This window comes from Lagopus leucura, unplaced genomic scaffold (genome assembly GCF_019238085.1).
Source record: "Lagopus leucura isolate 7727_CA_CO unplaced genomic scaffold, USGS_WTPT01 Super-Scaffold_100001, whole genome shotgun sequence".
Taxonomy (NCBI): domain Eukaryota; kingdom Metazoa; phylum Chordata; class Aves; order Galliformes; family Phasianidae; genus Lagopus; species Lagopus leucura.
The window spans coordinates 102,660,817-102,677,198 of record NW_024962262.1 but is presented as its reverse complement, the minus strand read 5'-3'; the positions used below and the strand labels follow the sequence as shown (position 1 = coordinate 102,677,198).

Genomic DNA, 16,382 nt, shown 5'->3' with positions numbered 1-16,382 from the left:
TTTTGTTAGAAACACAACAGAAAAGTGCAAAATCATCTCTCAAGGCAAACGCTGCATAATAATTCTCCTTGTTTATTCTCCTCTTATCTCTGAAGAATTTGTTCTCCAGGCAAAACGGGAAGAAACATGAGAAGGGATTCACCGCAATCCTTTGGAATTTGAATGCAGAACAAAGAGGGGTGGAAAGTAACTTAAGGAGAAAAAGAGGCAGGAAAGAATTTCGTGGAACATTCCCAGTTGACTAAATACTGAGAAGATATGACAAAGCAGCTAGGCTAAGGTGGAATTTATTTTGCCAGGAGCTTACTTGGACAGCAAGTGTAATGATGCTAAGTTGATCAGTTCCTGCCGATCAGTTCCTTCTCCCAGTAAGTCGTGGAGGCATGGATGATATAATTTTTTTTTTTTTTTAGTACTCAGCTTCCTATGTCTTCTCATTGTATTTTCTGAGCCAAGACCTTGTGGATATGAAATGTGTTTGCCAGAGAGAACCATGCCTCTTGGTGCTCCACTGCTATACTCAAAAAGACAAAACAAGGTGCTTCTGGCTGGACCATTTTCCAGCTCCAACCCTTGTGATAAAATATGAATAGGCTTGCTTGTTGTTGGAGTTCTTTCTTAATGCTGAATAAGCATTCTCTGACAAAAACAGCTGGAGAATGTAGGTTACTTGGAAATGAAACATTATTTGGCATGCACCATTTTAGTTACGTAAGAGTTCCAAGCAAAATAAATGAAGCTTCTCAAGTATACAATGAGTCTTTCCCAATTCACATTGTTCTATGGCTAGGATACTAGTGTATCCTATTGTGGGGCACTCAGCATGAAGTTCTGCCTGGCCCTTTCCTTGAAAAACTGGCTGGCTGACAACTGGTAACGTGCAGTGAGCCTCCATCTTCATGCAATTAATACACTTGCTCTCTACAACTACCTGAAAGCAGGTTGTGGTGAGGTGTGGGATCAGTCTCTTCTGCAGCCTAACTAGCGATAGGAATAAAGGGAATGGCCTCAAGTTGTGTTCAGGAATATTAGGATATTAGGAATAATTTATTCTCTGAAAGAGTGGTCAGGTGCTGGAACAGGCTGCCCAGAGAGGTGGTTGAATCACCATCCCTGGAGGTGTTCAAGAAACGTTAGATGTTATACTAGGGCAAATGGTTTAATGGGGAAATATTGGTGGTAGATGGACAGTTGGAATAGATGATCTTGGAGGTCTTTTCCAACCTTGATGATTCTATTATTCTATGATTATATTCACGTACATAAAACAACTACAACAACACACACACACACAAAAAAAAACAACAAAGAAACAAAAACCCAATTCACCCTTATTAAGTAGATAGTTTTAATTGGTGCAGTATCAGGTATCTCTGCTAAGAAGGCCTTAAAATACTTTCCCAATAGCTACTCAAAGGATGATCTTCATAAAAACAATGTGGGAAGTAGATGTGTGTACTAGGAAAGAAACAAAAGTGTTATTTAAGAGGAACAGACTGTGATGCAAACTTCAAAGCTATGTATTTCAGTACTACCAGAATAACTGGAGGAAAACCAACTGAAATGGGAGAGTGGGGTATTTTCTCCTCATTTCTTAAGGAAATTTCTTTCTCAGTGATGTATTTTCAGCTTCTGTCTCTTTTTTACTGCTGTTTACTCCATCAGCTCTATAAGGATAAGAAACCATCATTCAGTTTGTTCTGCATCTTGTATCAGATATGTAATTTTCAGTCAAACTTGTATTGCTTCTAAGTTGGACTAGAAGTTAAACATGTATTTAAACTAATTTAATCAAACTTTGTGATTAATGCAATCTTGAAATATGAATTTCCCAGCACTTGCAACTGAGTCATGTGAGCCAAGAAGAAAGTTGTGATGCAATTTGAGCAGATTTTTTTTCTGTCCGGAGATTTCCTCTGAAATTTAGAAATGCTTGGACTCTCTTCAAATATAGCAACTTCACAGATTAGCCAGTAATTGAATATTCAGAGCTATGCCAGAGATTGAGACATCTATGTAATCAGATTTAAGGTGGAGTTTGTTATGCATGCAATTAAGTGGAAAATAAGATAGGAACAAGAAAAATAAATGTGATTCAAGATCAGTCAGTGTTAGGGAACTAGGGCTAGATCTGGCAGCCCTGTAGAAGCAAGGCTCCACAGCTCCTCGATCCCAAATGCAACCAGGCCTATAATCCCAGTAGTGACACATACATGAAAAGATATATTTACCACATAAATACCTATATATGTGACCCCCACACAGGCACAGCATTTACATGAGCAGAAGGGCAGTCTGACAACGTGGCATTTGACATGGAAGTGTATGTGAAGGAAATGAATTTCTCTACGAGGGAAAAACTGCACATGTTGACATTCATTAACCCTTGCTCAGTATTTATGGAAACTAAACAGTGGATGTGAGGACAGTGGATGGTACAGTGGATGTGGTGACGGTGGATTACCTCCACTGGTACAGATTTTTACAAGCACAGCATGAAGGCTCTTTCTCATCACAGGTGAAAATGCATAGCTAATGGTGGTGACTGTGTTGAAAAACTGTGCTTTGTAGCTGAGAATTTGCTCTATCCAACAGTGTTATTGTGCCCTTTGTGTCTGCTGGGAGTTTCCATGGAAAGAAACAGGAGGCATTACTTTTGGAGTAACCTACCTACAGATACTCAATCCATTCCTGAATCACAGTCTTCCCTTTTGCTGGCACCCAGTCATTTGAGACCTGAAGCCTGCAGCCATAGTCCAGTTTCTGACACAGATAGCTCTCTGGCAGCTGGTAGGCTCTTCTGATCCACAGTCCTACTGCAGTGGCTGATACTCAGGCTTTCATGCACACACCCAAAATGGGGTGTTCATCACATAGAAAAAGAGTCGGAAATGAAATTTAGTGGCAAGTCAGGACAGACTGTGCAGGTGAGGCATAGTGAAAAGCACTGGTCAGCCACAGATATAGACGGGACAAAACCTGATTTTCCCTTATTTCTCCACTTTCCCACACTTGTTCCTCCCCAAATGACCCAGACTATTCCCTTCTTCCACTTCTGATTCTTCCCCTTATTGTAAGCCCTGTGAAACGTGCGTCCCGTGCCGCAGTGCACATCCCCACGCCCCCATCCCGGCCTGAAAGGTGCTCCGACATAGCTCAGAGCTTTGGGTTTCACACCTGGACAATGGAGCAGCCCCGGGAGTGGCCCAGTCAGGTGATGTTTCCTCTGAGCCCCTAATTGCTTTCCCATATGCCATTTTGCCCCTCTGGGCATGTAGAGATAACACTTTGATGTGCTGATGGCTCCGGTAATGAGCCGAGGAGGATCTGGGCAGGGCTTTGTTGTATATCTCCTCCCGTTATTGTCTGTCCGTGCTCCTTTGTGGGAGTGCAGAGGATCTTTTATCATGTAACCTAAGAAAAAGGAACATTCAGACTTCCTTTTACACAACAGCTTTTCTTTTTTTTTTTTAACTTTTCCCCTAATGGCGACAGGATTTCAGCAACACAAAAAGGCCCGTAAAAGGAGTGAGGCAAATTGTTACCCTATGTGAACTATAAATTTTCAGTTATGTACCCATCTGCGATCAGGTGGCAAAGAAACAGTAACGTAGTAAGTAGTAGCGAACTTAAAACGTCCCTCAGATTCCTCGGAATCTGGTAACAAAAATGATGAGCAAACCCCAGATGATTTTCCATTGCAAGGAAATGACATCATGACAACCTCCTCTGACTGCAACTTCATCCCTGCCCCGAGTCTGATCTGCTACCATTCCCAAAATGTTCACAAGAATTCAGTGAAGATGTCTGTTGTTTGACAATATTTTTGTCTGGAATTGGAAGTACAGCTCTTCGTTGCTCTCCTGGTAGTTTTGGCAATTTTTTTTTCTTAATTTAAATTTAAATTTTATTTTTTACCTGAAGGATGGGCTGCAAATGAATTTATAATATAGGAGCCAGGATGATTGGAAAGTGTGCTAGTATGGGACTAAGTGCAGCTGCAAAGACACACCCCAGGCTTTATAAGCCATTGCTTACAGCTTTTTTTTTTTTTTTTTTTTTAAATATATATATATATATATATATATATATATCTTTAAGCAAAACAAGTAGCGAACAAAAACCACACCCAAGCATCCAGAATTCTCCTCCAGAAAGTACGAGTTAGGAATTAGCACCCAGCGCTTTTGCCCATGTGCGCTCGTTACCGTGTCCAAGCATTTTTAACTACAGCTTCAAAACAACGTTCTCCACGCAATCCACTGGCGTGTACTACCATCAGCTGATACCTGCGCAGCGTCAAACCTGCAGACAACTGCAGGAGCTGCCCCGCACCCTCACAAATTTTTCCTGCAGCCGAACAGCATCAACAACTGGCTGCGCATCCCGAACCACTTCGGCGCACGGCAACCGAGGGGCGGCACCGGCCGCCGCGGCCACTCCTCCCCCGGCTCCTCCTCTGTCCCCCTCCCAGAACTGAGCCCATAAACCCCCTCCCCTCCCCCCCGGGGGGCTGTTGGGTGCGCTGTCACGCAGACGCCGCAACGGTGCGTGCGCGTGGGCGGAGTAGCTGTGGGGTTCAGTTAGGCTGAGTGCGGGCGCTGGAGCGGTTCGTTGCGGGAGATGGCTGACAAGAAGGTGAGGAGTTGCGGGCGGTCTTCTCGTCAGAATTGATGCAGAGCTGGAGCCGTTGCCCCGGAGTGCCGGGGGCCCTCAGCGGGAGCGGGGGGGATCTGGTCGCGGCTGGCGGCGGGTCGCGGTTCATCGCCGTAGCGTCACGCGCCGCCTTCGGGTTGCGAACGAGGAGAGATGTGGTGGCGGGGCTGGCAGGCCGCGGTTCTCGGCTGGCGGCTCGGCGAGATTCTGTATGTCACGAAAGGACGGGGAGCTTATCTGGCAATGTTTGTGCAGGCCGTGGGGTTGATCCGTTGGTGCGTGTTACCGGCTGCCCGCGTGACGCCGTCTATATTTAATTCGCTTCGATCACGACGTGTCTTTTGTTGGCTGGGTAGTGGTCATCTGTCCCAGAGTTAATAGCAGCGGATTCGTGATACTTAAATGTTTTGTTGGGAGCGTTAAAACTGTCCTTCGATTTCCAGAAGAAAATAGAGCCAAGCCCTTTCCCTGCTCTATTATAGAGAACGGGGTGCGCTCGGCCACGATGATCTGTGCAGCCGTGGGCTGCGGTGAGTTTAGGCGCATCCAGAGAGAGAAGCGGCTATCCTGGAGCAGGATATCGAGGGATTTCTACTCGGCGAGAAGGGGGCAGGGTTAGGGAGCCTCGTACTCTCGTCTCCATGTTAACGGGACGTGAGGGGAGTGTGAGAAGCTGAGATAAAAGGAGGGATAGAGAACCGACGAAAGTCACTCGGAGTGTGGCAGAGGCATCTCATGCTGGATTTAACAAATTGTGCTACTCTGAGGTTGCTATTAGTGAAGGAGAGGGGAGCTGAAGGAGAGGCTGGGTCAGGCCATGTGATATCTTGGATGGTATGAGACTGGATGGGAGTTGAATAACTGGCGATAGTCAGGAGAATGGAGCATGAAAGGTGGTGAGAAAGAACTAATCTTATTATAATTTGATTCTGTATAGACCATATAGGCAAGAGGTGCTCACAAAGCAAGTGTCCTATAATTCCTGCTGTGTCCAGAGGAAAAGGGTCAACTATGACTACTACAAGCAGGGCCTTGAGAGGAAGGATGCTCTTATGTCAGTTACTGTGTTGGAAGTGTGGACAGGTGAACTTTGATCTCAGCTTTGGTATACCCGCTAAGGGGAATAAGGCCTGGAGTCTTGAAAGGGCTTAGGTGTCTTAATTGGTGTCTAGGTGCTTTGGAAGATTGGTTCTGTGTCAGAACTTCTTGCACCGAAAAGAGAATGGTCACAGGATGGCAGATAGAAGGCAAACCTTGTTCAGCTGTGAATAACAGCATGAGAATCATCTGCTCGATGCAGGAATATTGGAATATATCCCTTTCCTCCAGCATTAACCTTAGCAGGAAGAGACCTTAACATGAGATATTTAAATGATGTAGCCGAGGGAAACCATGCATTAATTTACTTTTTTTTATTGAGGCTTAACTGGTAGCTTTGTGGGGGGTGTACTGGCCAGAAGCACTTGCATGCCTGGAAGTGTGGTACAGATAGCATGAATACTGACAGGTTTCTGAAGTCAGCTGGAAAATGAGAGACTGGAGGTGCTGTGACAGCAGGCCCCATGGACTACTTCATACTCCTCTGCCAGCCTTAGGAGAATAATTGAAAAGCCTTGTAGTTCTTGAAAGCTTTCAATTGCTCCTACAACCAAAACATGGTATTTCCAAATAATGCCCTGGAAGTATTGGCTGTGTAAGTTCTAATTCCAGAGTCACTTGCTCCCTCCTGCCTCCTTAACAGCTGGGTTAAGCTGTTTTTAAGCTGCAAACTTAAAAAAAAAAAAAAAAAAAAAAAAAAAAAAAAAAAAAAAAAAAAAAACAAAAAACAAACCATATAGAGAGATTCATATGTACTCAAATTCCAGGAGCTGTGCTTTGTTTTGAATATTCACTATTAACTCTGTGGCAAGAAAAATAAATGAGGAATGCTGGCAGCACAGCCTTTTCTGTGAGGGAAGCTGCTGTGCCAGCTTTAGGGGCAGTGCTGGGGACTTCTAGCCTGGGAAAAGCAGATCTGCTGCTGAAGAGTGCAAACTTTAACTCTTAGAAGTGACTGCCAGTGTAGCCCTTATGTAGATTTGAGAAGCATTAGCAATATTATATCCATATCCCACTTATTTTTGGGACTTCCTCAGTTGGAATGAGGAAGAGTAAGACCCTTGTTTCATTACATGTCAGAGATCAGCAGAGCTTTTTTACAAAGCAGATCAACCTAAAATAACAGCTGCTGATGGAGCTGGTGTGTTCATTACTAATGAGCTGGAAGTAGTCAAATGTCATGATGTATAGATGTAGGACCTGGCAGGCTCTCCTTCTAATCACAGAACTGTTACTGTTCAGTTGCACCTGTTTCCAGACTGTTGTTGGTACTTACCCTCACTGGATACAAGCATGTTCCTTTACCTTTTTGCTCTTCATTGAAATTGGCCCAGCTGTGTCTTTTATTTATGCTGAAGAGAAACTCAAGTTATGTAGAAAGCATGAACTACCAATTAACCAAACAATTGCTTTCTCTTTTTTTTTTTTTTTTTTTTTATTCAGAAAATCACTGCATCCCTTATCTATGCTGTTACTGTTGCTGCCATTGGATCTCTCCAGTTTGGATACAACACTGGTGTCATTAATGCTCCTGAAAAGGTGAGAGGAAGAATGCGCTGGGGAAGAAAATGTGTGTAAATGTGCTAGGGAGGAAAAAAAATAGCATAGGAAGGAGAGAGGAGCTGACAGGCAGCTAATAGTTTAGTTGTGGTGTTTGAATTAAAGGAAAGAAGACATTCAAATGACAGGAAATTTACTGGCGAGGAGAGAGATCAGATTTTAATTTGGAGTGCAGAGTTTTGCTGAAAGGAAGGGGTCCATCTGCCATTTCCTGGAATGCCACCAAATTCTGGGGTTGTCATTTTATTTTTAGTAGTTTTGATCTTTCCCCTTCTCCTTTAGGACACAAGAGGAGAGGAAACACAATTCAGTTATTTCTGCCAGGTGCTACTCTGCTCCAAACTCTTACAAATTGAGTAAGAACATGCTTCTGGCCTGTTGCACCAGGTCAGGAGATGAGGCAGGATATTCTGAGTCAGAATGAAACAGCTGGGGCAGAGAACGCATGTAGAGAGCAGTGCACAGATAAGATGAGAGGGTTGGTAGGGATTACTGTTCCTTTAGTTTTCTCTAAGGGCCTCTGACTTGTTCATTTATTTGTGTTAAGTGTCAATTCAGTGTTTGTAAAAGACAAATCATGCTTATACCATCAGAAAAAAGAAGATGAAGAAAATGAGAAATGTGTTTTTCTTGTAACTGAGATGGTTCTTTCTCGGGAACTGAGTCACCATTACCACATCCACCCACCTCCAGGAATAGATGTCACATCACATCCTGGGGGGGTAGGGTCCTTCCTAGCTAATGTCCTGCTGCCATCTGCTGGGAGCTGGCATTCTGAGGCCACATCCCCTTCAGTTCTTGCAGTGTTCCCTTCGTTATCAAAGAGGATACCTCAGATTGAAACATAGCCCTGTTAATGTTGCATCTCACTTTGTCCCAAGGAACAGTGAAGAATTGTTTTGCATAATGCTTCTGCTTTCAGGCTTAACTTGGAGGAACTTATATGTTTCTTGAACTATTTTCGTTGCAGAGAGCCCTTCTCTATTGCTAGATTTCTGGTGTTGCCAGAAATGTTCCTCTCTGTTCTCTGGCTGTTTTTCTTATTCTCTTTCACTCCCATCTCATGCCTGAAACATCAGCAGTGACCCTGATCATCTGAAAACATTCAGAAGATAAGCCCACTTTCCTTAATTATGCCAGCTCTATGTGAAGCAATCCATTTCTTATCATTCTACTACCAGTCTCTGAACTTCTTGGTGAAACCTTTATTCCTCTTTCATCACTCTGATCTCTTCCTTGTATAACCTACTGCTTTCTACTGAATTCTTAATGCCTATTTTTGCTGCATAACTCCTTGAAAATAGACCATCCCAAATTTTTTTCCAAAATTCCTCTCCCATGGGGTTGGAAACCTTTCTTATCTATTTGGGTTTCTCTTGCAGATTATCCAGGCCTTCTTCAACAGAACTTTATCTCAGCGGAGTGGGAAGGCTATCTCCCCAGAGCTTCTTACCTCACTATGGTCCCTTTCTGTGGCAATCTTCTCAGTAGGAGGTATGATTGGCTCCTTCTCAGTCAGCCTTTTCGTCAATCGATTTGGCAGGTAAGTTGGGAAGGTAAATACAAGTTATTAGTGAATTTATGCTCTGCAGTTGAATTCTGGGAGGAAGAGGGCAGAGATGAGAACTGTTGCAGGCCAAGGCTGAAGCTGAACAGGAAATACGGTTCTCTCCCTGCTCCTAAGATAAGAGTCATGGATAGCTTTATCTTTCTCCTTATGGTTTTCTTGCTCTGTTACTAGTTAAAGCTCAGCCTTGGTATTTCTGTCTTGGCAGGAGAAACTCCATGCTGCTGGTGAACATCTTGGCTTTTGTTGGGGGTGCTCTCATGGCCTTATCCAAGCTTGCAAAGGCAGTGGAGATGCTGATAATTGGGCGCTTCATTATTGGCCTTTTCTGTGGTCTGTGCACTGGCTTTGTTCCCATGTACATCAGTGAGGTCTCACCCACCAGCCTTCGTGGAGCCTTTGGAACCCTCAACCAGCTGGGCATAGTTGTAGGCATCCTGGTGGCCCAGGTAGGCTTGACAGACTTCTACTTGGAGGAAAAGGGTATGTGAGGAAAGGCTTTGTGGACTTGATCTTGTGAAGTTGTCTGACTTTGTCATTAGGAGCAGTATCTTGTCCTCTCATACTCTATTTCAACAACTTTTTATTTCTCTCAAATTCTTGGTGTAGATTTTTGGCCTCAAGGAGATAATGGGAACTGAAGCACTTTGGCCACTGCTGTTGGGGTTCACGATTCTCCCAGCAGTTCTGCAGTGTGTGGCTCTTCTTTTCTGCCCTGAGAGCCCCCGTTTCCTGTTGATCAACAAGATGGAGGAAGAGAAAGCACAAACAGGTAAGAACTTGTCTCTGAAGGGACAGGACTGTATTTTGATTCCCTGCTCTGAGCTTGAGTGGAAAGCCGACATTGTCTATAGAATCTGTGGTAGACAAGAATGTGAATCCCAGAGGATACTAACCTTTCCCTCCCATCTTTTAAATTGTACCAGTGTCAAGAGTTGAGAAACCTGTAATCCCAATGAACTCCTGGTGGGATTAAGAAGCTAGGAGTGGCACCTGGCCAGGTGGGATGTGGCAGTACCAACTGCTGCAAATGTCAGCTTCACCTAAAGCAAATTTAACAATGGATTAGGAGGGATCTACTCCTACCACAGAGGCCTGGAATCGTCTCTGGCAAGAATTAGGGATCAAATGCAAGTTCAGAGCACAAGTAACATGAAGAGTGTCTAGGGTCTGAGTTTGGTTTCCATGGTGATCACAGCTCCCTGAACTGTGAGTTGAAAAGATGAGCAAAAGCTGCACGTAGGGACTCTGTCTTTGCAGCAGAGCAGGCCCAAGCACAGGCTTGTATATGGTTCTGTCTTCCCAATGTGCTTTCCCTCAAATAGCAGAATGGTCTGGGGGAACTTACTGGTTCCCCTGTGCTGAGGTATGGACTCTGTTTGCAGAACTCGTGGGGATGTTCCATGTTATGCTTTTGGATTCTTTCCTGCAGTTCTCCAGAAGCTTCGTGGTACACAAGATGTATCTCAAGACATCTTGGAAATGAAAGAAGAGAGTGCTAAAATGTCTCAGGAAAAGAAAGCAACTATACCAGAGCTCTTCCGCTCTCCAAACTATCGTCAAGCCATTATCATTTCCATCATGCTACAACTCTCTCAGCAGCTCTCAGGCATCAATGCTGTGAGTTACCTTTGTCATGTCTATTGGACTTCTGGGTGTACTTGTGCTTCAAGGTAGCTGCTTGCTGTTTGACTTGCTGCTTGCTGTCTTTCAAAGACGTCTTTTGTCTGGAAAACATTTCTTTGTGATAGTGTAGAGGTTGCGAAGATGAAGATGACAATCATTTTGGCCTTTATGTGTCCTGCACATACCCTGGCAGGACGTTAGAGATATGCATCAAGCAAATGGAACTTGAATGGAATTATGCTGTTGATTGCTTTTACACTGCTGAGTGCTTGTTAGGATTGTGCCATTAAGTAAGGAATGAGGAACATGCTTTCAAACTCTAAGACTGCAATGGTATCCAACTTTTTGCTTCTCTTCCTAGGTATTCTATTATTCTACAGGGATTTTTGAAAGAGCTGGTATCAGACAGCCTGTGTATGCCACCATTGGAGCTGGTGTGGTAAACACAGTCTTCACTGTTGTATCCGTAAGTAGAACAAGGCCTTCTCGTGAGAAAAGTTGCTTGTCTGCAGGTGATCTTTTGAGAGATGTCACTGAAGACAGGTAGCTGTGCTGTGGTAAAGCAGTAGTTGATTACTGGTCTACAAGAGCAAAGAAAAGAATGCATTAAAAGTATTGTGGGAGAAGAGAACATATTTTAAGAGGGAAAAAAATGAAGTAAAGGATGAACGTAAGAGTGTTGGTGGAGGTAGAAGATGAGGGAAGGCAGTAAGAAGAGAAATACTTGTACTGAAGAGCAACTTGATGAGTTAACGTTGAGGAATACAGGAAGATGTGAAAGAGGTGCAGTGCATGCTAACTGAGGGAGCCTCTTCTGCTTTTGTTACTTAACTTATTTAATTCTTTGTATTTTCAGCTGTTCCTGGTAGAGCGTGCAGGGCGCAGGACCCTCCATTTAGTTGGTTTGGGTGGCATGGCTGTGTGTGCTGCTGTTATGACTACTGCTTTGGCTCTGAAGGTGAGTAATTTGTTTTATCCAGACTGACCCTAGTAGGGGATCTATAGTTGTAGAGGGCTGACTTTCAGAGCAAGACATTTATAGCTGGGGCAAGGGCTTATCATGGGCTGTGGCTAGAAGTGCAGTTTCTTTATGGCAGGAGCTGTGCTATAGCGTTAACAGTACAACTAAGAGAATGATGTGCTGTGTCATGTTTGCTTTTCAGATTGCAGTTAATTGTATCTTATTTCCTTGCAGGATGCTGTAGTGTGGATCAGATATATCAGCATTGTTGCCACTTTTGGCTTTGTGGCCCTTTTTGAGATTGGCCCTGGACCTATCCCTTGGTTCATTGTGGCAGAACTTTTCAGTCAAGGCCCACGGCCTGCAGCCATGGCAGTGGCTGGTTGTTCTAACTGGACCTCTAATTTCTTAGTGGGAATGCTATTCCCCTATGCTGAGGTAAGGACTCAGTTTGCAGAACACTTCAAGAGAGCTGCAGCATTGTCATGGGTATCCAGATTGGCTGTAGAATTCTTGGTGTTAGCAGCCTGATCTCGTTGAATTTTGGCTCTGCTTTGGGCAGATGGCTGAATCCCTTGAGGGGTCCCCAAGTCTGTATTCTGATTGTTATTGAAGGTTAGAGTGTTGTAGCTAGCCTTACATTCTGCTTTGTTACTTTTTGTAGTCTAGAGCCATTTTAATACATTTAAACTTTTCCTTTAAAAGCCTTAGTTCTGGACAACCAGAACCAGTATTAAATCATTTCAGAAGTCCACACAAATGTGGTACTTTGAAAAAGATCTTTGTGTTGAGGACAAGTCAATGAGGGCATTGCAGGAGAAGGAAATGACTTCACTTCTAATTTTTTTTTTTTTTTTTTTTTTTTTTTTTTTCAAATTAAAACCTTCTGTTTTTATTCTTACTGCAGAAATTATGTGGCCCCTATGTCTTCCTTATCTTCCTTGTTTTCCTGCTCATCTTCTTCATCTTCACATACTTCAAAGTGCCAGAGACCAAGGGCAGGACTTTTGAAGACATCTCCAGGGGCTTTGAAGGACAAGCAGAAACATGCTCCCCATCCTCGCCACCTGTCGAGAAGAATCCCGTGGTGGAGATGAACAGCATAGAGCCTGAGAAAGAAGTTGCCTAAGATTCGTGACACACCCTTTCTTTTGACTCTTACGTATTCATAGAGTCATTAAAGGAATGAGCAAAGAAATTACGAGAACTGGAACAATTTATTTCTCTAACTGCTGCTATTTTCTTCTCTGTATTCCTCTATACTTCTCGTTCCCCCTATTCTGCTAGGCTTACCAGCGTTAAGCAAAACTGATATATAGGCCATTTTAATTTTCTTAAATACTGGAAGGTACTTGGCACTCTAGCAAAAATAATCTCATTCTTTGCCACAAACATCAGGTGAACATGTTGGTAATACTGTTACTTTTCTCACCTGTAATTGCTACTTGGAAGTAACATAATTATTTATGCAGTGACTGTAATGTAATTTAAATACTATTTTTGTAGTGAGTTAAAGTTGCCCACTAAATAAGTCCCCTGCCCTTCATGTCTACTCTGTGTGGGTGTATGTGTGAGCGTGTATGTGCAGTGTTACACTGGAATTTAGAAGCCTACTAAAAAGCCATCTCCTTGCTTTTTCCTTTCCAGTGTGCACTTTTTTTCAGCCTCAGGAAAAGGGGGACCAAGTTGCATGCCTATTTTTTTCTTTTATTTTTTTGTATAGACAAACAGAACTTACTTTTACTTAAGTTTATTTATTTGTATGTCACCTTGTAAATATTTATTTTTTTAATAGTGTACAAAAATGTACAGATAATGAAGTTGAAGATGTTTGACTTTGTTATTCTAACAGAAGATGCTGTAGACTTGAGGTGCAATAAAACTGTAGAGAAGGAATACTGTACTGAAGAGTAAGTTGGGTGTTTTGGATGGTAGAACAGAGCCAATTGTGCACGTCACCTTTTAAAGTTAATTCTGCCCTATGAAAAGTAATTCAAGTAACTGAATGCTGATAAGAAGCAGTATGTATGTCCACCAAAATTTGTATGCGATTTAGATATTTTGGGTGGTAACTTTAAATATTGCTCTAAAGTATTTGGAAAGTGATATTGCAGCAAAGAGGTGTTATTATTTTACATTTTCAGTAACAGTTCAGCATTGTTCAAGATGATTAATGGTATTAACTGCAAACCAGAACTTGACTTTTGCCTTCTCTTGACTTTTTGGCCTCTCTGCTTTATTCTAGTAAGCCAGGAAGTTTGATGCTTGCAGGTAGTTACTTAAGGTGCATGGGGCTAAAAGTTGTTTTCCAAAGCTGTTAAATAATTATTTATAAATATTGGAGGCAAAACGGACCATTTATCTACCAGGGTCATGCCATGGCACATATACATACATAGAGCTGCTGAATTAGGGACTAGAGCTACTGGAATATGCTAGTTTAGCAGCTTGAAAAATTCAGTCTATAGTTGGTTGTAGGCCAAATGTTTTTGTTCTGTGTCCTCTCTGGAAGAGGCAGTGTCCAGCGTTGTTCATTGTTCTGTGCAAATCTGTAGTATTACCTCTGTTAGACCTAACAAGGCAGACACAGGGAGTATTACATAGGTAATGCTCTCTCCTCTTTCTCATTGCTAGGTAATCAAAAGTGTATATTTACCCACAGTTATTCAGCTAAGTATAAGCAATCAGCTCAGTTTAGGAAGAGAGGAAAAAGTAATATATGATATTTTGGGGACTGTTGCTTCCTCTGACTATAGTGCTCTGAGTTTTGGCCTGTATAAGCTAGGAAAAGTAGTGGAGGGGGGTGGGTAGACTCATTATCGTAGGCCTGCATTCTGCTTTTTTTGTCTTAATCAAACTCAGGTCTACCTGTAAACTCACACCAGAGTTCATTACTAGGCATCTTTTATAAGAAACAGGTTTGCAGCAGGTTAGATGAGTAGAAGAAAGAAGGGCCCCGAATGAGAGAAATGACAGCAAAATTGGTAATAGAACACACAACCCAAGTTTTCTTCAACTTGCTATGAAACTATGTTTTCAGGATTGTCCCTTTAGTTCTAGAGTTGTCTTTAGCATTTTTTTTTATAACTAGTGATGAGACCTCTTTTTTTTTTTTTTCTAACCTTCCCTAATGAGGAAGAGTTAGAGAGATCAATAAGATTTGCCTCTGTGAAATACTTGCTGTGATGTTGTTTGAAGTACTTCCGTCTTTGCACAATATAGTCCTATTGCATCCAAATTTCCCCTGCTTTCCATCAGGCTTCTCTAGGAGATATTTATTCTGAGAGGTATTAATAAGACTACTTCACTCCTGACTTTTGTATTTTTGCCCATTTATACAGTTTGTGCCCTTTGCAGGAAAATGTCCTCTGTATGGACATCTGCTGTCCAAGGAAATTTCTCCCACAGCTGTGTATTCTATACTTTGCTTACAGAAGTGTGTTGGCTTGGATCAAAATGTACAGGTCTTTCTCATATGGTATCTTTTGTTATTGTGTAATAGCATTGTGGATATTTCTGATGGGTTTTATAAGCTTATTGTGATTTGTTTCATGTTTTTAAAATAAAGATTACAGGTCTAATTAATAACTGCCATGGGTTTTATCTTAACAATATAGTTCATAGGTGTCCAACCTTTTGGCTTGCCTGGGACCTACCAAGTGAAGAATTGTCTTGGACTACATATAAAATACATAATATAGTTACTGCATATAAGCAATAACTTATGCACAAAAACATAAAACTAGTGAAGTATTTGACCTTGTTTTTTGCAAAACTAATGCATCAATCTGTTTTGGCAGTGGTGGCAAACTTGGTGAGTTCTCAAGGTGATTATTGGAGATTTTTGAAATTTTACTTGTACTTAACTGTTGAAAATAGTTCACAGATGTGCATACTGCCCAAAAATTGAAGACATGAATAAGGTGTGACTATGAATTGAGAGAGATTTTTCTGTTAAGATAGGTCTTGAAATCTACTTAAAAGGAGGGATCAGATTTTTCTTTGAGTTGAATATCTGATTGCAACAGTAAATTCCATTTGAGAGTTCACAGGTACTATGTCAACTGAAAATGGGGTTGCAGATATACAACAACATTTTTTTTTTTTTAGCAGTCTTGAAAACTTCAATTCCTTTATCAATAGAAAGGAGGGCTGCTTGCTTGTCGTTCAGAGGACAGGTTAGTCAGTGTATCAACATGCATAAAATGATTTGCCATAATTTGACTTGGCACTGCACTCTTCCTATGTGCTTATTTCAGTCCAGATAGTGCCAATTGCACACTGATATTTGCTTCCTGCTGAGTAATAGGTGCATGCTCAGGGCTGGACCTGGCTGGTTGGTGAGGAAGAACTGTTGCCACAATGGTGTGCGGCAAAGGTTAGGAGGCCGTGGAGGCCACAGGCTGTTAGCTGGACATACTTGCTATAGTTGTTTTGTACTCCTAACAAATGTAGGCTATATCCTGGTATGTCACAAGCTCTTTCTCTGGATAGCTCAGCAGCCCGGATTTGCAATTTTATTCTAGTGTAAAGGGCGATTTCCCTAAGCCTTCCATGCTTAATAGCTTAATGAATTCCTTCACTACTACTCTTCCTTAGTACAGACATACCTCTTACCAGGATTTGGGGGTCCTGGTAGATGAGAAGCTGGACATGAGCCAGCAGTGTACACTTGCATCCTGGAAGGCCAGCTGTGTTCTGGGCTGCATTAAAAAAAAGTGATGGCCAGCAGGGATAGGGAGGTGATTGTCCCCCTCTACTCGGCTCTTGTGAGGCCCCATCTGCAGTACTGTGTCCAGGCCTGGGGCCCCCGGTACAACAAAGGCACAGAGCTCCTGGAATCAGTCTGGAGGAGAACCACTAAGATGATCAGAGGGCTGATCATCTTAGTGCACCTCTCCTGTTAGGAAAGGT

At 42.5% G+C, this 16,382-nt stretch overlaps 1 protein-coding gene across 1 annotated transcript; it reads left to right on the top strand.

Annotated features, from left to right (window-relative positions):
- The first annotated feature begins 4,498 nt into the window (after window positions 1–4,498).
- Window positions 4,499–15,056, top strand: SLC2A3 (solute carrier family 2 member 3). The gene is made up of 10 exons (XM_042868006.1): window positions 4,499–4,638; window positions 7,198–7,293; window positions 8,697–8,857; window positions 9,090–9,330; window positions 9,491–9,653; window positions 10,314–10,501; window positions 10,869–10,973; window positions 11,364–11,465; window positions 11,703–11,906; window positions 12,376–15,056. The coding sequence occupies exons 1-10, from the start codon at window positions 4,624–4,626 to the stop codon at window positions 12,595–12,597; spliced, it is 1,497 nt and encodes a 498-aa protein (XP_042723940.1). The 5' UTR covers window positions 4,499–4,623; the 3' UTR covers window positions 12,598–15,056.
- Window positions 15,057–16,382: the final 1,326 nt, after the last annotated feature.